This window comes from Schistocerca gregaria, chromosome 7, assembly GCF_023897955.1.
Source record: "Schistocerca gregaria isolate iqSchGreg1 chromosome 7, iqSchGreg1.2, whole genome shotgun sequence".
Taxonomy (NCBI): domain Eukaryota; kingdom Metazoa; phylum Arthropoda; class Insecta; order Orthoptera; family Acrididae; genus Schistocerca; species Schistocerca gregaria.
The window spans coordinates 503,312,589-503,335,730 of NC_064926.1; the positions used below are offsets into that span (position 1 = coordinate 503,312,589).

A 23,142-nucleotide genomic window follows, 5' to 3' on the forward strand; every position below is an offset into this window, starting at 1 on the left:
TCAAAGCAGTATGGGTGATAAGGGCACATACCATGTAGACAGGTTTCAAACAAACAGGGAGGTAAGATATTGAGTTACATCTGTGCAGGCAGGGAGAAAAGATGATGTAGGGGACAAAAGGAATAGCACTTGGTTTGTTTTCTATCTGGCTCTGTATAGGTAGAAACACTGTTTATGATCACCCACACTAATGGTAACAAGGAGATCAGCAGAATGAAACAACAATTCTTTAGTAACTGACAGTGGAGGTCACTATGTGAATTAATAACCAGCCCAAGTCAAGAGTGTGGTTGTATATTGGTAAACACTTACTAGAGTGCAGCGCCACTTACGTGCTTGCCATGGCAACTGGTGCAGCGTGCGGGCCACAGTTGTTGCCTGGAGCCCAAGTACCTGTGATGCCTGTCTCTACTGATACTCGAACTACGCAGGGAACCTGACCCACCCTCAGATACTACAGCATCTGCTCCCCAACTCCACTCCATAAGTCAACTACTAAAATGACTACTTTAAAACAAGTAGTAGTACCTACTTTACTGTAGGAAGATTAAAACAAAGACTGGTTTTATTTCATCATCGCTACGATCTGTGGTAATGACTTGTCAAGACATCATCAGCACTGCATGCCAACTGAGTGTGGACATGCTTCAAGGATGTGGCAGACTGACAAGGTTGTTACACAGATGCACAGGGAGGGTTCACTTGCTGTGGTATGTAGTCTGTGTGAGATAAGTACGGCCAATATTGATGTGACGTGAGACTTAACTTCTCTTTGAGAAGGGCAAAATGATATTCTCCACTTCTTAGTGGAGACTTCTATGGTTCAAAGTTTGAAGACTGGATGTTGGTCATTCACTTTTCTTACCTTTTCCTAAGATAATGCACCTGACACACCCCTACAGGCCAGCTTCTGCAATTTTTTATTGAGACTTCCTTAGCTAATGTCTCGGTACGTTCACTGCCTGAGATCACTATATGGTTCAGCATCCGAAAAAATACCATAGAGATTCCTGTGTTGTGGAGATTGTATAAAAGTTTGTAAATGGCTGACACCAAAAAATGGGTTCATTGATTTTCAATAATCTTAAAAGTAATGAGGGAGCCATCCCACACACCATATTTCTGGCAATCCGAGGTTCTACACCTGTGAGTTTTGCATACTGCTACTAATTCCATCAGTAGATACTGTACACAGTGAAAAAGAAGAGTTGTTGATACAGATTTCTGTCAACAAATGGACAGCTGATTTTGATTTTCTCATTGTTGGAGTCAGTAGTATATGTAAAACAAAAAGACAGTGTGTAGTCTTTTAGGACCAAATAGAACCTACAGTAATGAATATCAGGGTCTGTGCGATTCCTGATGGTACAGTGGAGGGCCACTCATGCTGCATGTTGTTGAATATACCATTGTGTGTGCGTGGGGGGGCAGGGGGTTACAACTGTGAGGCAGAGGCAGGAAAGTTGTCTCAGGGAAGTTTTGGTCTGCAACAAATGTTAACTGTCTAATTAAAAGTTGATGGCAACATGTCTCTCATGGTGTAATACCTGAGTCTATTATCAGGGCTTGCACTGAATGCTCCAATAGCACGGCAGAATCCATTGTTGCACACAGAGTATATTTAAGCTTAGCACAGATGGTGGTGCTAACTCTCAAGGAATATATCCATAGTTAAATTGGGTTAAAATCAATAACTAGTAAAATTTGACAAGAACCTACAATCTACTCAAGACGTCTTTCTGAGAAAGCAAGGGGAATTTAATACCCACATACGAGTTTTTTTGAGCTGTTTTATATGCCGTAACTGCATCCACTTTTGGTTGAATAATAGTCCAAAAAGTAAAAGTTGTTTATCACTTCCAGTCATTGGTTATTCAGATAAAATTCATGGTGGGAAAGTGCATGATCCTAGATTTCATAGATATACAATTATACCAATGATTTTGGGCCCTAAGCATGTCTTCTGAATGGGCATGTGAAGGTGATGTTCTGCTAAGCATAGTGACATAGAAGTACAGTACAGGCAGCAGTAACCAACAAGGCTGCCAATACATTTGGTCATGCTATGGTGGCAGTTCCGTCTATGGCAATTTCAAAAACGGTAGAACACAAGACTGAACACTGCTGAACCCTGTTTTCTTGTACATGTTTATTACTAAGGGCTGTAGCAACTAACTGGAAAATGTGATAGGATGAGAAATTTTTAATAGCATTTGTAGATGGTTTTTTTTTTTAGATTAGGTTCCTCCCCACAGGAAACAAACTGTTGGCTTGAAAAATTACGAGTTCATGACACTGATGTGGGTGTGCCAACTGTAAAAATTGTTAGAGCACCTAAACAGGTCATTCCAAAGAATTGAAATATGCTAAATCTCGTGTTAGTAAATTGCCGAAGTGTCTGTAGCAAGACCAAAATTTTAAACTCAGATTGGACAATGTTTAGGAAGGATACGGCTGATGCTATGGGAGGTGCAGTTAAAAGCTGTTGACATTGATACTGGGTCTGACTGTGGAATAGTCTGAATAAAGCTGTCAATAAGGCAAGGATTGACTATTGTATTCGGATGTTTTTATAGACCACCAGCATCCCCAACAAATGTCGCAGACCATTACAGGGAAAGTCTTGAGTACATAGGAAATAACTACCCAAATTACCCATTAGTTATAGGTGGAGACTTTAATCTGGCATCCACTGACTGGGAAAATTACATGTTTATCACAGGGGGCAGAAGCAAAGACTCGTGTGAAGTTATTCTAGGAGCAGTCTCAACATACAACCTTGAATAACTGGTTAGAAAACCAACTCAAGATGGGGACTTATTAGATATCTTGGCGACAAACAGACCTGATCTTTTTGAGGAAGTTAATCTAGAAGAAGGTATTAGCGACCATAATGTCATTGTGGCTTCTATGTCAGGGGAAGTTGTAAAAAAAACAGCATAGAGTTCCCTTGTTAGGGAAAGCAAATCATTAATATCTTCGTAGTGGGTCATTAATGAATATCTTCATAGTCAGCTCCAAGCATTCACCACGGGACACAAAGATACTGAGCATCTTTGGTCGGAATTTAAAGGTATTGTCAACCACGTGCTAGAGAAGTACATGCTTAGCAAAAATATAGAGGGAAAGGATCCACTTTGGTACAACAAACATTAGGAAGTTGCTGAGAAAGCAGAGAATATTACAAAGTTGTTTTAAAAGTGTTCAATGATCCGCTGACAAACAGAAATTATGCGAAATGAAAGCAGCTGTCAAAAGGTCAATGATAGATTCTTTTAGCAAATTTGAATGCAATACTTTATCTGCAGATTCTAAAAATAACCCCAAAAAAATTTTGGTCGTACGTAAATTCTATGAACACTACAAATAATTCAATACCTTCTCTTGCTGACAGTATAGGTAATGTGATGTACGATGATTAACAGAAACTACTGTGGAAGCAAAGAGAGCTTCACTGCAAGTTTGAATGCAGCCAAAACCTCTCAGACAAACAGAAGCTTAACGATGTCAAAGTTAGCATAAGGAGGGCTATGCGTGAAGCGTTCAGTGAATTCGAAAGTAAAATTTTATGTACCGACTTGACAGAAAATCCTAGGAAGTTCCGGTCTTACGTTGAATCAGTAAGTGGCTCGAAATAGCATATCCAGACACTCCGGGATGATGATGGCATTGAAACAGAGGATGATAGGCGTAAAGCTGAAATACTAAACACTTTTTTCCAAAGCTGTTTCACAGAGGAAGACCACACTGCAGTTCCTTCTCTAAATCCTCGCACAAACGAAAAAATGGTTCAATTCTACACAGAGTACGCGAAAGAACTTGCCCCCCCTTCTAACAGCCATGTACTGCAAGTCTCTAGAGGGACGGAAGGTTCCAAATGATTGGAAAAGAGCACAGGTAGTCCCAGTCTTCAAGAAGGGTCGTCGAGCAGATGCACAAAACTATAGACCTATATCTCTGACGTCGGTCTGTTGTAGAATTTTAGAACATGTTTTCTGCTCACGTATCATGTTGTTTCTGGAAACCCAGAATCTACTCTGTGGGAATCAACATGGATTCCAGAAACAGCGATCATGTGAGACCCAACTCACTTTATTTGTTGATGGGACCCAGAAAATATTAGATACAGGCTCCCAGGTAGATGCTTTTTCCTTGACTTCCTGAAGGCGTTCGATACAGTTCCGCACTGTCGCCTCAAAGTAAGAGCCTACGGAATATCAGACCAGCTGTGTGGCTGGATTGAAGAGTTTTTAGCAAACAGAACACAGCATGTTGTTCTCAATGGAGAGACGTCTACAGAGCCCCTGGCGTGCCACAGGGGAGTGTTATGGGACCATTGCTTTTCACAATATATATAAATGACCTAGTAGATAGTGTCAGAAGTTCCATGCGGATTTTTGCGGATGATGCTGTAGTATACAGAGAAGATACAGCATAAGAAAATTGTAGAGAAATGCAGGAAGATCTGCAGCGGATAGGCACTTGGTGTAGGGAGTGGCAACTGACCCTTAACATAGACAAATGTAATGTATTGCGAATACATAGAAAGAAAGATCCTTTATTGTATGATTATATGATAGTGGAACAAACACTGATAGCAATTACTTCTGTAAAATATCTGGGAGTATGTGTGCGGAACGATTTGAAACGGAATGATCATATAAAATTAAGTGTTGGTAAGGCGGGTACCAGGTTGAGATTCATTGGGAGAGTCCTTAGAAAATGTAGTCCATCAACAAAGGAGGTGGCTTATAAAACACTTGTTCGACCTATACTTGAGTATTGCTCATCAGTGTGAGATCAGGTTGACGGAGGTGATAGAGAAGACCCAAAGAAGAGCAGCGCATTTTATCACAGGTTTATTTGGTAAGTGTGATAACATTACAGAGATGTTTAGCAAACTCAAGTGGCAGACTCTGCAGGAGAGGCGCTCTGCATCGTGGTGTAGCTTGCTGTCCAAGTTCGAGAGGGTGCATTTCTGGATGAGGTATCAAATATATTGCTTCCCCCTACTTACACCTCCCGAGGAGATGATGAATGTAAAATTAGAGAGATTCGAGCGCACACGGAGGCTTTCCGGCAGTCATTCTTCCTGCGAACGATACGCAACGAATAGGAAAGGGAGGTAACAACAGTGGCACATAAAGTGCCCTCCGCCACAACCCGTTGGGTGGCTTGCGGAGTATAAATGTAGATGTAGATTCAAGAGATTGAGAAGGTCCAAAGAAGAGTGGCAAGATTCATGACTGGTACATTTAACCATCACGAGAGCGTTACAAATCTCATAAAAAGTTCGAAGTGGAACACACTTGCAGATATACGCTGCGTTAAACGGAAGGAGCTGCTCACTAAATTCCAAAATCCAATCTTCACTGAGGATGTAGAGCACATACTATTACCACCAACTTTCAAATCACGCAATGATCACCATTCAAAATTAAAGGAAGTAAGGGCTTGTACTGAGGCATTCAGACAGTCGTTTTTCCATCACGCGGTCTGCGAGTGGAACAGGAGGGGGGGGGGGATAGAAATATGACTGGCGCGAATTGTGCCCTCCGCTGCACACCACTTGGTGGCTAGCTGAGTATGTACGTAGATGTAGATTTTCTGAGAAGCATCACTCACTTATGTGGCATAACAACTTTAATTATATACCATTTGTAAGTCAAGGGAAATGCTACTAGGTGTCGACAGAGTGCAAAGGCCTCCCTTATCGTGGACTCTGGTAATAGACGGTGGTCAATTGTTGACCTAGACCAGGAGTAGTCAACGTTTTTTACGAACCGTCTACATCTCTGTGTGTGCTTGCACGCGTGCACTAACATGTTAGTATGTACTACCGAAGTATCAGTTCAACAATGGAAAATTCAGGATGGAATAATATTATGAAAAGGATAGATCACTACTCACCATATAGTGGAAATGTTGAGTTATGCACAGTCACAACAAAACTCTCTCTCTCTCTCTCTCTCTCTCTCTCTCTCTCTCTCTCTCTCTCTCTCTCTCTTCTCCCCTGCTGACAAAGGCCTTACTGGCCGAAAGCCATAATTGTGTGAATTTTTTTGTTGCGCCTATCGCGACTCAGCATCTCCGCTATATGGTGAGTGTCAACTTTCGTTCTCTGGTATTGTTATCCTAGAAAATAGGTTGTCAAAAATCTACATTTATAGAAATTGTATATTTAGGGAAAGCTTTTAACAATGTTCACAGGAACATGCTCATGAGAATTTTGATGGTAGCAGGGATAACATACAGGGAGCAAATGGTTATATACAATTTGTACAGAAACCAAGCTGCAGTGGGAAAGTCTAAGAACATAAAAGGGAAGACACTGTTGAGAAGGAAGTGATGTTATTCAATCGAAACATTGAGCAAGCAGAAGAAATACAGAAAGGGAATGAAGGTTCATGGAGAAAACTAGAAGTTGAGGTCTGCCAATGACACTCATTATGTCAGAGACAATGAAAGACTTGGAGGATCAGTTGAACAGAAAGGGTAGTGCCTTGAAAAGAGGTTATAAAACGAATAATGCAAGTAATGGAATGTAATCCAATTAAATCAGGTGATGCCGAGGGAATTAGATTATGAAACAAGGTACTAAGAGCAGAAGATGAGTGTTGTTATTTGGGCAGTAAAACAACTGATGATGGCCAAGGTAGAGAGAATATAAAATTTTGAACTGGCAATAGCAAGAAGAACATTTATGAAAGAGGGGAATTTATGAATGTCTACCAGCTTAAGTATTAGGAAGCCTTTTCTGATGGTATTTGGTGTGTAGCCTTGTATGGAAGTGCAACACAGGCAATAATCAGTTGAAAATAGAAGCTCCTGAAAAGTGATCCTGTAGAAGAATGCTGAAGATTATATAAATAGGTCAAGTAACAAATGGGATGGTACACAATTAAATTGTTGAAAAAAAGGAATTTATGACAACTTGACTAAAAGTAGGGATGTATTGTTTGGATGCATCCTGAGTCATCAAGAAATTGTCACTCTGCTAAGAAGGAAGTGTTTGGGGTAAGAACTATGGAGGGAGACCAATGCTTGAATAAAGTAAGCAAGTTCACATAAAGATTGCAGTAGTTATGCTGAGATGAAGAGGCCTGCACCACTACCATGGAGAGCTACATCAAACCAGTCTTCGGACTAAAGACCAAAACAACGCAACATGCAGAATTAGCTGTACCTCTGCAAAATTTCCAATCACACCAACTAAATGAATTCCTCTTTTTTTCAGTCTTCCTGGTAATCAAATGGTTAATTTTCTGTATCTTATTTCCCTTTTCATATATGCCACAAATTTAAGACTGTAGGTTGGTGGTCTGGGCTGTTTGTGCACAGCGAAAGCTGTTGACAATGGTGATTACTGGGTGGAGTTCTGCTAAGGTTCCAGACAGGTTAAAAAGTACAGCAAGATTAAGAGTGACCAAAATGGAAACACTGTAACCTCCTCATTGATATTATGAAGTAAGATCACACATATATACAATGATTTTTTTCTATAAAGATGTTTCCTTCAAATGACTATTATAAAGACACCTGTGTCAACTCTGTTTGCAGCTTACAAAATGAACAACACAGTGTTCCAGGTTGTCTCAGAATTCTGTGTCAGATTTAAGTATTAGATCTCAGTGAAAAATAATGCCCCGCAGAATATTAAGTTTATTGGTCGTGGTAACAGAAATGCAGATCTTTCCTACCTTGATGCTTTTTTATCCAGGACAGCTACATCACAAAACTTTATCTTCAATATTCTCCACAAAGCGAGCGTGCGCGCGCGCACACACACACACACACACACACACACACACACACACACACACACACACACAAGATTTCGCTGTTGTGGAGTAATCATAATCTCTCCTAGTGAAGACAAATATTGAGTAAATTGTGTAATTCCTTCTTTCCTAGCATATGCCTTATCTTAAGGCATATCTACAGTAGGAAATGCTGATGGATTGTAAGTTTATGCATAAAGTTTTCTTGTTCCAGTCACAGAGAAAGCAGTTTCTATGTGGCCAATGTCTGCCATAAGTTTAATTATCTTCATTTGCAAGAGATCTGCCAACTCCATCCAAGAGCTGTCCCCACAGGCATCACACCACCACAGCCATGTTTATCTGGTTTGACAGTCACTGCTCAGGATCCCAGTGCCGCAAAATGATAGGCTTCTACTCTTCAGGTTAGCTCTTTGGTTTACATGGGGAGGTAACAGCTTGGCCATCAAGTGTGTGAGCAAAGACTTGCCAGGTGGCTCCTGTCCTTCCTTGAGTGCCCCACATCAGATTGGCTACCATGCTTTTTGGCAGGAGTAGATGTCCACATACTGAAAACTTGCATGAGATTGTCACACAGCATGAGTATGGTACTACCACAACCCCAACTGATGTACACTTTTTTTAAAAATTTGGGGGGAAAAAAAGCAGGAACTATGACTAATTTACCAAAATGGTGATATAAGGAAGCGAAGGGAGCACTCCAATAGTAGCCATGTCACTATCAAGCCTTAACATTGGGGTCAGTAGAATCTGAGAAGAAACTGTCTGAGGAAGGAGAAGGGAAATGCTGCAAAGGAAAGGGAGAAAAAGACACAACAATACTTGAGAGCCCCTTGCTCATCACGAATGTGCCCACAAATCGTGGAACTCTTGATGGGTACATAATAAGAACCCTCTTAATTCAGTAGTATCCATCAATGCCAAGTTCCCCCCCCCCCCCCCCCCCCACCCCCACCCTTATGGAGGAAATGTTCCAACTCACTCATTTAATCTGAAATGGCCTGCTCTCCAAGTTTTAAGCACCAACATTTGAGCTGAGAGCAATGCTTATAGGCAGCAAGAAAAAAATTACAGGTAAGAAAAGGTGCATACAAATGGAATTTCATAAAAACACAAGCTGAAAACACAAAACATTATTTGTGACATATGTTTGTGAATGATACGGACCACTATCTTCATATATACCTTATAACATCCAACCAGTGCCCACAAAGAAACAATTACTGCACAAGGTAATGAATTCAATATGCAATGCAATACAGTACAATGCAATACAATGCTATGCATTGTGTTGCACTGTCTTTTTTTTTCTTTGACGCACTAGACACTACACACACCTGCAATGTCTGGTCTGAGGATGAGGGCTCCTGACAGGATGTTTCTGATGGGCTGAGAATTTCGGCAGACAACCTGCAAGAAAAAAACACCAAGTCACAATAAGGCAACGAAAAATACAAAACAATAAAATGTGCATTGTACACCACCATCTTATTGTTCTCATCATCCAAAGACTTGTTTGATGTAGCTCTCCAAGCTAGTTTATCTTTTGAGAGTTTTATATCTACATAATTACTGCATCCTACATATACCATCCATTTGAGCCTGGGTATTTTATTCATATCATGATAGTACTCAGGACCTTCACAGCAACTACAAAGTTACTTTAAGGAGAAATAATGTCTCTAGATTCAAAATTAACAACCAGGAGAATTGTTTGATCCTCACCAAATATTGATATCACATGATGCCTTGGGTAGAAAATAATGCAATCAGTGTTCTATTGGGACAACAACATTACAATTCTGTTTTCCTGTTTAGAACTTGGTTCCAGCTAATATTGCCTCAGCAATGAGATTGCATGCATGTCAACCCATAAACATATTATTATGGAAAGCAGTTATGACAACTGTGCACAGTAAATTGTAATCAAATGGATTGGGACAGGTATGGTGAAGGGATCGGTTGGTAGGACATGTTTTGAGGCATCAAGGGATCACAAATTTAGCATTGGAGGGCAGCATGGAGGGTAAAAATCGTAGAGGGAGACCAAGAGATGAATACACTAAGCAGATTCAGAAGGATGTAGGTTGCAGTAGGTACTGGGAGATGAAGAAGCTTGCACAGGATAGAGTAGCATGGAGAGCTGCATCAAACCAGTCTCAGGACTAAAGACAACAACAACAACAACAACAACAACAACAACAACATGGTGACAACATTAACAGTAATATACTGTTTCTGATTCCACTAGAAGTTGTATGCCTTCGCTTTCCTCAGTCCTGTGGATATCAGTCAATGACTAGCGGCCTTTTAGTTTAACACAGAAAATCACGGTAAGTGCCAATGTAAATCAAATATCTGATACCAAGAACTTTATCACAATCCATTTCAGTAATAAAATGACACTAGTATGATGGGCTGCCAAGACACTAGTCTCACAAATATTACCGGTAAATGAAGAGAACAAAGTTTTACTGAGATGGGCTAGTCACAAAGACTACTGAATTAAAGACCCTGTCATCCCCTTTACAAGCACCAAAGATTTGTAGAACATATTATAATGATGTGGAATAAGACAATTTAGAGGAATTTAATGTTATATGCTCATGGGTCAAAACCTCAGCGAGCATGTATACAACAACAATTCTAAAGTTTCAGATATCAGCCCTTATATGGTCCTACAATTTTTCTCCTTCTGGTACTTAAGCTTACTGTCTTCTTGGATTCACATTTGATATTAAGCTCTCTCTCTCTCTCTCTCTCTCTCTCTCTCTCTCTCTCTCTCTCTGTCTGTCTGTAACTCGTTGGGCTAGTCAATTCTCATATTGGAGGAAGGCATTGGCATGTCATCCCCAACAAGGATCACTCTAAGTAAAGCAATGTGGAAATCAAAATAACATGCAGACTGAAAGCACCTTTGCTCGATTCAGATCATGAACTGCCAATTTACAGCTGACCAAACACTACAATGAGAAATACTTAGTTACAGTATGTTATACACATAATTTTCTAAATAAAAACTTAAGAGGAAAATACATCCACCTTCATAAAGGATTTCTTAACATGGACCATAATGAACGGGTTTTTAATTTAAACTTATTTTCCATAATAAACATTGTAAAAAGGAAGATTTTTACTGTGTTTCTCAAAATCAATTTTTCTACCTGTTGGATATTTTACTCCCTAGGTAAGTAATCAAATGTTTGACAGATCCCAATCCATTTCTTTCAAAGCCAAAATTAATATCTGTATATAACAATGAAAATTTTTCCTTCTAGCATTGTAATAATGGAAAAAAATTGCCACTTTTACTACATTTTGTAATAAAATTAATTAAATATTTAATATTATGAAAAGGATAGTCACTACTTACAGAGGCCCAAGAGAAGAACAGAAAAGTCAGCAAATGAGCTTTTGGCCAACAGGGCGTTCATCGAAAAACACACACACACACACACACACACACACACACACACACACAGTTCATACGCATGACCAGTCTCTGGCTACTAATACCAGACTGCGAGCAGCAGCGCATGATGGGATAGGCAACTGTGTGTGTGTGTGTGTGTGTGTGTTTTCGATGATGGCCTTGTTGGCCGAAATCTAATTTTCTGACAGTCTCTTTGTTGTGTCTATCTGTGACTCAGCATCTCCACTACATGGTGAGTAGCAACTACCCTTTTCGTAATACCGTTAATTCCATTCTGGATTTTCCATTGTTTCATTAAATATGTATATATTATAAAATTTTAATTCAAACAGGTACAAAAAGGACACACACGACTGTCATATACTATTCTTAAGCTGCCGTAAAATGCCAAAGTTAGAAACCAAGCTGCAGAATATTTTTGTTCTAACATAGATGAAACATGTGGCATGACAGAAACGCACTTAACACAAAACAGTATTCACAGTAGCTTTCGAACTCATGCTCTTTCCCAAGTACAAGCGCGGGCGCTGCCAAGACACTAGTGCGCGCGCGCACACACACATGCACACACACACACACATGCACCGCACGCACGCACGCACCGCAAGCCCGACACACACACACACACACACACACACACACACACACACACACACAGACACAGACACAGACACAGACACACACACACACACACACACACACACACACACACACAGACACAGACACAGACACAAAGACAAAGACAAAGACAAAGACGCGCGCGCGCGCGTGCACGTAAGAAAGGACACACAAAGAAAAAAAAGAGGGGGTAGGAGTATAATGTGATGCAGGTCACATAGCACAGTTCAGGTGTTGTACTGGTGGTGGTTTCTGAATGGTGGCAGCCCATTTCGATGGCAGCTTCAATGTTAGCTAGTTCGTTAGCCAACAGATCGTACCCTCTATCATTAGTAATCTCTATGTAGCACAGACTTGTTTTTGTCTATTCTGAAGAAGACTAATTATTTTGTATGCCGCCCTTTGCTTGCAACACATCTATCAAAGTTGAGTATTTGTGCTTCTCTTGTTATAATAAAACTAATTACTACAAGTTGTTTGATTGTTTGTTTAGTATGCAGGATCTCTAGACACAACATTTCCTATGCAGTCAAAACCTAAAAGCCCGTTTCTGAATCAGATTCAGTGATGACATTTTCATGAAGTGGACTCATGGTTAAAAGCTAAATGTGGCTTGCTAGTCTCCTGATGTTTCGCCAATGAGGGAATGCTGCCGATAATTCTTCCGGGTTGTACTGCTGTGGTCCGAACTCTTCTATCCCTGACGTTTCGTCCAAAGCTACGTTGGACATCTTTGGAGGTGCTCGTGGTTGTGGTGACTCTTGCCGACTGACGAGTCGGACGTCGAAGAACGGCCTAAATACTGTGGAAAGTGGGCGAGGTCTGGATTTCACATGATAGCAGAGATAAAAACGACAGGGATAGAAGAGTTCCATGGACCACAGCCATACAACCCAGAAGAATTCTCGGCAGTTGAAACATAGGGTCACTGAAAGCCTTCATTGTATGAATGAACGAATGACCTACGCATCTCTTTGTGCACTTCACAATTTCACTGCTGTACAGTAAAATGCTACCAGAAGTGGAGCCACTAAAATTCTTTCACATAAGCTGTACTGAATTATACAGATGTCACATCAATTCCAATTTGATTTTCTTCTATTGAACAAAGTAGTTTACTTCCTATTCTGCAAAAACTAATGTTAATTTCTGCCATTTCAGCTTTTTTGCAGCGCGGAGCCATTATTATGATCTTCAACAGTAAAATAATCTCTCTCTCCCTCTTTTCAAAATTACAGCAGGTATTGCACTCACCTATGGGATGTTTGATGATGGTGTCCTGTATGAACAGCGCTAAAGCTATGCCTTTTATCTCGCTGCTGCACAGACGGCGTCGGTCTAGGTGGTGGTGCAGCTGTACCAGATCCCAATGCTTGTGGTGGTGAAGGCAACGTTGGATCAGGTGGAGGTCGTGCCAGAGGTGGAGATGCTGGTGATGAGGGTTCTGTTCCAGATCCTGACCCCGACGACGTGTTTCCCGATGAAGTATTAGGAGTAGTGGCAGATGACGGCGAGGACTGTGTGGAGCTCGAATCTGATGCTACTGCAGCTCGACTGCGGGTGTGAACATGAGGCGGCGGCCCAGTTGCAGCGGCAGCAGGTGAACGGCAAGTGGGAACAGGCACAGCTCCGACACTGCGAGTGTGGTCTGTCGGAATGAGTGGCGCAGTGTCCTCCGAAGTCGGTGTTGGTGGTGCTACCCGTGAAGGCCCAGGCTGTGAACTGAAGTGCAGTAAGTGGTGCAGTAATCGTTCAAAACAATCTGTCATGTGACTACACCAAACAAAGCTTGAAAAATCTGAAGACGCTTTCTCATGAAGCAAAAGCTAAAAGAGATGTTAACAACAGTGAATACGAAAAAAGTTTGTCAGAACAATGAAATTTTATATTCTCTACACACTTTGAAATTAAGATTTCCAGCAGTCTGAACAAGGCAATGCAACAGTCACGGTCTGTACAGCCAGAATTAAAGTAGCAAAATTATATACAGGAAATCATATTTGATATCTTATGACAACATATAGCATAGTACACAAAAACCCAATGCTTTCTTTTTTTCTCTTTCCTTGTACACTGTCCATTACACTTTGTAAACTAATAAAATTGGAAAGTGTGGATGGAAATATGGGATGATCGTAGAGATTAACATCCCAGCAATACTTCTTTACAGAAGAAAAACAAACTCTGGTTGCAGGCAGGAAAAGGAAGACCGATGAAGCCACTTACGTGAGGTGTTTTGTGGAAAACACAGAAACTGGCTAACTAATGCATTACCATCAGTGTAACTGGTCTGAACTGAAATATATATTTAGCAGAAGACACCAGATAGTAAGCTAAAACTGCACTGGGCACGATACTGTCATCAACTGTGCCTTCCTTGTAAGATTCTAAGGACCTTTTTTGTATATTTTTATATATTATTTATCGTCTTCACATTCTTGCGTCTTTCTTAGAATTACTGGTGCACATTTAAATGGCACAATTGAACTGTCTTGTGAAATAAGCATCAGTGTAAAACAAGAGAAATGAGTCTCTGTGAAGAAAAAGTCATTCTCCCTATGCATCAATCACAGTTGAAACAGGAAAGGGAACAAAAGGTAACTGTACCAGAAGTACCCTTTGCCAAAGACCAAACTGTGACATGCACAGTGAATTTTATCAATAGAGGGGTCCACAGGCCGAAAAAATTCATACACCACATGCCAGAAAGGTCTTCAGTCACAGTAACAAGTATGAAGCAAATGCCACAACAAAGGGTGTTGTCACCACTAACCGATTATAAACTGTGGTAACCACGAAAGATACAGACAACATTAACTTGGTTAACAAATTGTATTTTGTATTTCCAAATGACAGTTTTAATTGAGTTATTACATTTGATGACTATTAATACATACAATAAAGAGTATCAACTGTCTGAGTAAATGAATCTGAGTAGTTAACTGAAAAAAGGATGTCTCTTTTTATGAAAACAGAAGTTGCTACTCACTGTATAGCAGAGATGCTGAGTTGCAGATAGGCACAAAAACACACACACACACACACACACACACACACACACACACACACACACACACACACCACTGTCTTTGCCCACTGATTTATGCATATTGGAGTCTTTGGCATTGAAAGTGTGCTTCATGAATGAAAGCTTCAATGGCCATAATGAAAGAGTACTATAAAAGAAAAGCAATTTTTTCCTTTTGTTTACAGGAATGGTCACATACGATTTCAGTCAATTTGGATCACCACACTAAAGCAGTAACACAGATTGAGTTATCCCAGTTATTGACACATAGCTACAGAGTGTAAATATGTACAGGTTTATAGAACTAATTAATAAAATACCTTAATATGCAGGGTGTTTCAAAAACATTCAGCCAATTTAACAAGACTATATTTTCTCCATGAATGAAGATAGAAATTTGATGCAAATCTCAACATAAAACTGGGACTGCAACCCTTTTATTTTCAAAAGGACCACCAGTTTCATTCCTTTTACCTACATGGACGTACAACCTTGGGGAAATTTTTAGATTAAGTTTAGGATCATAGTTTTCATTTATCTTTCAGAATTCTTCCACACGCATTGCACCAAACACAAGTTGAATATCCTCACAATAATCAAACTCATTCCTTAGTTTTGTCAGCAATTTTCAAGTTACTACATTCATTGATCTTGATAAGTGGCATTGTTTTTTACCAAAAGTTGTTGGAAGGGAAGGCACATACGGGGTACTTTCACAAATTGGAAAAAAATAAATCACATACTGTGAGACCAGGCAACCTTGGAAGCAAATAGTGCAATGAAGGTATGTATATCATTTTAACAGTAGTGGGTGGAGTGCTGTACTCTCAACAAAAGTCATGTCACACAGTTATACCTGAACGGGATGTCTGGGAACACAGAATGCAAAATGCATTTGTTGCTCTATTATCGCCATCGCAATTCATCACACGCTGTTCAATGAATGAGTGAGTGAGCAAGCTACACCAAGGAGACTGCTACTGGTAGCCACATGAACTGGCAACTTACAAATGGGAGCAAGAGAAATTTTTAGGTCCAAAGTGCAAATTAAAATTTGCCTCAAGTTCCTATCTTCATTTATGTAGAAGATACAGTCTTGTGAAATTGGATGAATCTTTTTAATTTTAACGCAAGTCAAACACCTTTCAGAAATGAATCAGTGTACAAGAATAGTAGTGTGGCATGAGAGAAATAAAGTTCCATCAAATAACAACTTCAAATAATTATCACCACTCATTTTCTGGGTGCACATATACAATCTGAACCTTAAGAAAACCATCACAGCAGTTAGTTTAAGTGCATTTAAGCCACAGCCAGTTTTATTCCACACAAACATCTTCAGGTGACAAAATAGCAGAAACATGTGGCGTCATGATACAGAATGGTTAGTCGCAAGATAAAATGTTAAAAGGTACATATCGAAACAACACAAATACTGTGTGCTTGGTATAAGCACAGCCAGTAGTATGTGTTGGCATTCAGAAGTTGGCCTCCACCTCTCTGATGGCTCCATAAAACGTCTATCCCTATCAAGTGCACTAAGCACAAACAGAGCGTAAGCACAAACAGAGCCTATATTCTGGTACATAACATCCCATCCACAGTAAAAGTCTTTCCCATACAATGTGGGCACCTGTGGACAGAGCATTTGCAGGGGAAAAAAATCCCTTGTCCAATACACTCAGGGTCATACTTCAGCTTTCACCAGCATAGCCCCATAAATCTAGTATGTAAACATCTCTCCAATGCCATAACCACACATACCTTCAATCACTTCCTTGAACCATCTGCAAAGGGGTACCCTCTTCATTACCCAGACTAGAACAACATAAACACACCCTTTGGAAGAGGTATGACTGTATATTATCGTATTTTCACATGCACAATTAAGGAACACCCTACTCACAATCCTTCCCAGTTCCCCAATAGTGATGTTCTGCCACCAACCCAAATCCTGAAACAGGAGTCCCTCCTCTTTCCATATCTACTTCCGACCCCTTGCCACATGGGCCATACCTCTCTCAAAGGCTCTAGTGCTGTCCTATGTACCAACTCACCACATAGTCTTCCTGTCTTGCTACACAGGTAAATCTCATCCTATTAGTCTAAGCAGGAACAGTGTGAAAGACATAGTACATACCAGTTCTGCTGCCAACAGGTGCACAGATCCTTATGTGAACCAATCAACTGTCCATCTAACTGAAGGATGACTGTCACATGTGTTCAAGATCAGAATTAACCATCCCACAGTAGAACACACTGCTAAGCACATCATGAGAGAATTCACCAACTCCTGTCTCACAGCCACCTCCAAATCCCATCCTCATGCCCTCATCTTCCTCTCCACAATCTCCATTTTCCTCTGTTCTATGTTGTTCTCCCCCCCCCCCCCCCCCTTCAATTCAACTTCTCCATGTCATTGTGTGCTGCACAAACTCTGCCTGCCTGCACCAGGACAAGCATCAATGGCGACACACTCCTACGCCATCTACTTGCTGTCTCTCCCTCCCAGCTATCAGCTACCTTTCACTGCAACCCACCCTCTCTCACACTACCTCTTTTCGCCTCTTGTCCTCTCCACCCACAACAGGGTTTACACAGCAGTGCTGGCACAATGTACTCCTGCAGTGAGTGAGTGAGTGAGTGAGTGTGTGTGTGTGTGTGTGTGTGTGTGTGTGTGTGTGTGTGTTGTGCCAAAAGTTTAGCAACATTTAAAGACTTGCGTACATTATGAGTTGTTATCTCCAGGACTTTTATTTCTCTATTTATGTTGTTGTTGTTGTTGTGGTCTTCAGTCCTGAGACTGGTTTGATGCAGCTATCCATGCTACTCTATCCTGTGCAAGCTTTTTCATCTCCCAGTACCTACTGCAACCTACATCCTTCTGAATCTGCTTAGTGTATTCATCTCTTGGTCTCCCTCTATGATTTTTACCCTCCACGCTGCCCTCCAATACTAAATTGGTGATCCCTTGATGCCTCAGAACATGTCCTACCAACCGATCCCTTCTTCTGGTCAAGTTGTGCCACAAACTTCTCTTCTCCCCAATCCTATTCAAAACTTCCTCATTAGTTATGTGATCTACCCATCTAATCTTAAGCATTCTTCTATAGCACCACGTTACAAAAGCTTCTATTCTCTTCTTGTCCAAACTATTTATCGTCCATGTTTCTCTTCCATACATGGCTACACTCCATACAAATACTTTCAGAAAAGACTTCCCGATACCTAAATCTATACTATATGTTCTTGTCCAAACTATTTATCGTCCATGTTTCTCTTCCATACATGGCTACACTCCATACAAATACTTTCAGAAAAGACTTCCCGACACCTAAATCTATACTATATGTTAACAAATTTCTCTTCTTCAGAAACGCTTTCCTTGCCACCCTACTTCGACCATCATCAGTTACTTTGCTCTCCAAATAGCAAAACTACTTTACTACTTTAAGTAACTCATTTCCTAATCTAATTCCCTCAGCATCACCCCGATTTAATTTGACTACATTCCATTATCCTCGTTTTGCTTTTGTTGATGTTCATCTTACATCCTCCTTTCAAGACACTATCCATTCCATTCAACTGCTCCTCCAAGTCCTTTGCTGTCTCTGACAGAATTACGATGTCATCGGCGAACCTCAAAGTTTTTATTTCTTCTCCGTGGATTTTAATACCTACCCCGAATTTTTCTTTTGTTCCCTTTACTGCTTGCTCAATATACAGACTGAATAACATCGGGGAGAGGCTACAACCCTGTCTTACTCCCTTCCCAACAACTGCTTCCCTTTCATGTCCCTCGACTCTTATAACTGCCATCTGGTTTCTGTACAAATTGTAAATAGCCTTTCGCTCCCTGTATTTTACCCCTGCCACCTTTAGAATTTGAAAGAGATTATTCCAGTCAACATTGTCAAAAGCTTTCTCTAAGTCTACGAATGCTAGAAATGTAGGTTTGCCTTCCCTTATTCTTTCTTCTAAGATTAGTCGTAAGGTCAGTATTGCCTCATGTGTTCCAACATTTCTATGGAATCCAAACTGATCTTCCCTGAGGTCAGCTTCTACTAGTTTTTCCATTCGTCTGTAAAGAATTCGTGTTAGTATTTTGCAGCTATGACTTATTAAACTGATAGTTCGGTAATTTTCACATCTGTCAACACCTGCTTTCTTTGGGATTGGAATTATTATATTCTTCTTGAGGTCTGCGGGTATTTCGCCTGTTTCATTCATCTTGTTCACCAGATGGTAGAATATTGTCAGGACTGGCTCTCCCAAGGCCGTCTGTAGTTCCAATGGAATTTTGTCTACTCTGGGGGCCTTGTTTCGACTCAGGTATTTCAGTGCTCTGTCAAACTCTTCACGCAATATTGTATCTCCCATTTCATCTTCATCCACATCCTCTTCCATTTCCATAATATTGTCCTCAAGTACATCGCCCTTGTACAGACCCTCTATATACTCCTTCCACCTTTCTGCTTTCCCTTCTTTGCTTAGAACTGGGTTTCCATCTGAGCTCTTGGTGTTCATACAAGTGGTTCTCTTATCTCCAAAGGTCTCTTTAATTTTCCTATAGGCAGTAACTATCTTACCCCAAGTGAGATAAGCCTCTACATTCTTATATTTGTCCTCTAGCCATCCCTGCTTAGCCATTTTGCACTTCCTGTCGATCTCATTTTTGAGACGTTTGTATTCCTTTTTGCCTGCTTCATTTACTGCATTTTTATATTTTCTCCTTTCATCAATTAAATTCAATATTTCTTCTGTTACCCAAGGATTTCTACTAGTCCTCGTCTTTTTACCTACTTTATCCTCTGCTGCCTTCACTACTTTATCCCTCAAAGCTATCCATTCTTCTTCTACTTTATTTCTCTCCCCCATTCCTGTCAATTTTTCCCTTATGCTCTCCCTGAAACTCTGTACAACCTCTGGTGCTTTCAGTTTATCCAGGTGCCATCTCCTTAAATTTCAACCTTTTTGCAGTTTCTTCAGTTTTAATCTACAGGTCATAACCAATAGATTGTGGTCAGAGTCCACATCTGCCCTTGGAAATGTCTTACAATTTAAAACCTGGTTCCTAAATCTCTGTCTTACCATTATATAATCTATCTGAAATCTGTCAGTATCTCCAGGCTTCTTCCATGTATACAACCTTCTTTTATGATTCTTAAACCAATTGTTAGCTATGATTAAGTTGTGCTCTGTGCAAAATTCTACCAGGCGGCTTCCTCTTTCATTTCTTAGGCCCAATTCATATTCACCTACTATGTTTCCTTCTCTCCCTTTTCCTACTACCGAATTCCAGTCACCCATGACTATTAAATTTTCGTCACTCTTCACTATCTGAATAATTTCTTTTATTTCATCATACATTTATTCAATTTCTTCGTCATCTGCAGAGCTAGTTGGCATATAAACTTGTACTACTGTAGTAGGTGTGGGCTTCGTATCTATCTTGGCCTCAATAATGCGTTCACTATGCTGTTTGTAGTAGCTTACCCGCATTCCTATTTTCCTATTCCTTATTAAACCTACTCCTGCATTACCCCTATTTGATTTTATGTTTATAACCCTGTAGTCACCTGACCAGAAGCCAGAAGTCTTGGTCCTCCTGCCACTGAACTTCGCTAATTCCCACTATATCTTACTTTAACCTATCCATTTCCCTTTTTAAATTTTCTAACCTACCTGCCCGATTAAGGGATCTGACATTCCACGCTCCGATCCATAGAACGCCAGTTTTATTTCTGCTGATAACGACATCCTCTTGAGTAGTCCCCACCCGGAGAGCCGAATGGGGGACTATTTTACCTCTGGAATATTTTACCCAAGAGGATGCCATCATCATTTAATCATGCAGTAAAGCTGCATGCCCTCGGGAAAAATTACGGCCATAGTTTCCCCTTGATTTCAGCCGTTCGCAGTACCAGCAGAGCAAGGCCATTTTGGTTATTGTTACAAGGCCAGATCAGTCAATCATCCAGACTGTTGCCCTTGCAACTACTGAGAAGGCTGCTGCCCCTCTTCAGGAACCACACGTTTGTCTGGCCTCTCAACAGATACCCCTCCGTTGTGGCTGGACCTACGGTACGGCTATCTGAATCGCTGAGGCACGCAAGCCTCCCCACCAACGGCAAGGTCCATGGTTCGTGGGGGTATATAGAATTACAGTAACAACTGAGACAAAAATGCTTAATTTTGCTTTTACTAAATTATTTCATATCAAACAATGATGAGTCCTAAAAAGATGTCATGCCTGTCATATTTCTTATTCCCTGACTATTATTATTATTATTATTATTATTATTATTATTATTATTATTATTATTATTATTATTATTTATTATCATCATCATCATCATCATCATCATCATCATCATCACAGCCGCTGTTATTGTTATTATTTTTCAATGCAATGCAATACAGTGCAATTTGCATCACTGATAAGGAAACTGGATATGATATATAAACTAACTGAAAGCGTCAACCGTAGACATCCATAGCCATTAATGCCAAGATATAACATTGCTGCACTGTAATATGACAGGAGGCTGTAAACGCCACATGATGCTTTGCTATGAACAGAAAAAATTCTGGATGAGAAATCAGAAATAAGGGAACAACATGTCTTGAGGACAATCCTGTAATGTCTAATCAAGCAAATAATGAACTCAAAAGATCAGAGAACTACAAACTCTGCACACTCATCAAACAGATGAGATGAGATGAGAGATGAGATTAGTACAAGGAGGATTGTTTCCTATGGCCACACTGATTTTGAGAGTCCTATGAGATTTGGCACTTTGATCCTCCCATTACCTTCTCAAAAGGAAAAATAAAGAAAATGTGATTCATAGAAGCAGATTAGTTGGTTGGTTGGGGTTTAAGAGACTAAACAGTGAGGTCATCAGTGTCTTGTTCAGTGGTAGTCCAGATGGAGTTAATTATGTCATCCAGAAATTTGACATACTTAATGATAGTACACAGCAATGGCAAAATCAATGTACTGAAAGCAATAATGATGCCAGCTTCAGCAAGGAGACTGTCTATGAAATTCACCTGGAAGGCATCAGTGGATAGTCTTACTCAATGATGATGTACTTGGTCAAATAATCCAAAGCCAGAGATGCTATTGACCCATAAAGCTGGCAACTACAGTCCAGATGGGGAAAGACAACAGCCCAGTAAAGACAGAGTAGAGTAGCATGATTTGCTCCCCTAAAGATGTGGGTGAGGAAGCAAAGTGTGTTAAGCTTTCACATGCATTTAGTCTTTGTTGACAAATATGAGACAGTCATATTAAATTATTATCAGAGTAGTCCCAAAAATGTGGCCTGCTCAACATCCAAGTATTGGGAGTACCCAATTAGAGTTACTGACCAGCATGAACTGTGGAATGATAGAAAAGCGTAACTCCAGTTTTATCAGGAGACAACTGGGAGCCATGGGAAAGTGTTCAAGTGGAGGCTCTTCAGACGGCATAAATTGGGAGATATACCAAATGCAAAAATAACCAACCCACAGCACAGAAGAACTACTTGTCTGATGCAGGTCACTAGCCCCTTGATGACAATGGGGAAGACTGTGACTCATCAGTGCCTTGAGGGATGCTGTTCTCTTGAACCTTAATCTGAAATGATTGGTAGGATAAAAACTGGTGAATAAAAACTGGTAGGTGGCCTCGAAAGCCCTGGCAGCCACAGAAGTAAGTAAAATATGATGGCACTAAGCAGTGTCATACAAATTATGTTGTAGAAAAAAAAATCCTCAATGAGAAGTTGGTATTCGGAAAAGACCTGTCACAATGTTGAAACGACAAGGCATGTTGTCAATCGTCCCTCCTGGAAACCACACTGATAGGGAGTGGCAAAAAGCAGTGTGATTTGAGAACCCATCATAAACATCCGCCTACAATTTCTTCAGTCCGTAGAGCACATTGGCGAGACTAATCAGTCAGCAGCTGTTGATGGACATTGGCTGGTTTAAAGACTGCAATGATGACACTACCTGTCCATTCCAAAGGAAACAATACCTTCTGGGCAAATACAACAGATGACTGAGTTGATGGAGTCTCTGAGCTGTACTAGATGTTGGATGATCTGACTATAAATCATATCAAGGCCTGGGGCAATGTCACGAGATGATTGGTTGGTTGGTTTTAGGGTATAAAGGGACCAAACTATGCGGTCATCAGTCCATTTTTCCTGAAGCAAGCAACACTCAAGGTACAGAAAAACCCAAAGTATGTCTGGGAGCATAAAAGGGGAAAGAAAGGAATAAGGAAC

At 40.4% G+C, this 23,142-nt stretch overlaps 1 protein-coding gene across 2 annotated transcripts in view; it reads right to left on the reverse strand.

Moving 5' to 3' along the window:
• Positions 1-23,142, reverse strand: part of LOC126282143 (E3 ubiquitin-protein ligase SH3RF1) — a 220,261-nt gene that overhangs the window by 171,145 nt on the left and 25,974 nt on the right. For both annotated transcript variants that reach the window (XM_049981645.1, XM_049981644.1), the window contains exons 6-7: positions 13,087-13,554; positions 9,119-9,191 (exon numbers count right to left, since the gene is read on the reverse strand). In XM_049981645.1, coding sequence (XP_049837602.1) covers positions 9,119-9,191; positions 13,087-13,554 — 541 coding nt within the window. The remainder of the gene's footprint in view (positions 1-9,118; positions 9,192-13,086; positions 13,555-23,142) is intronic.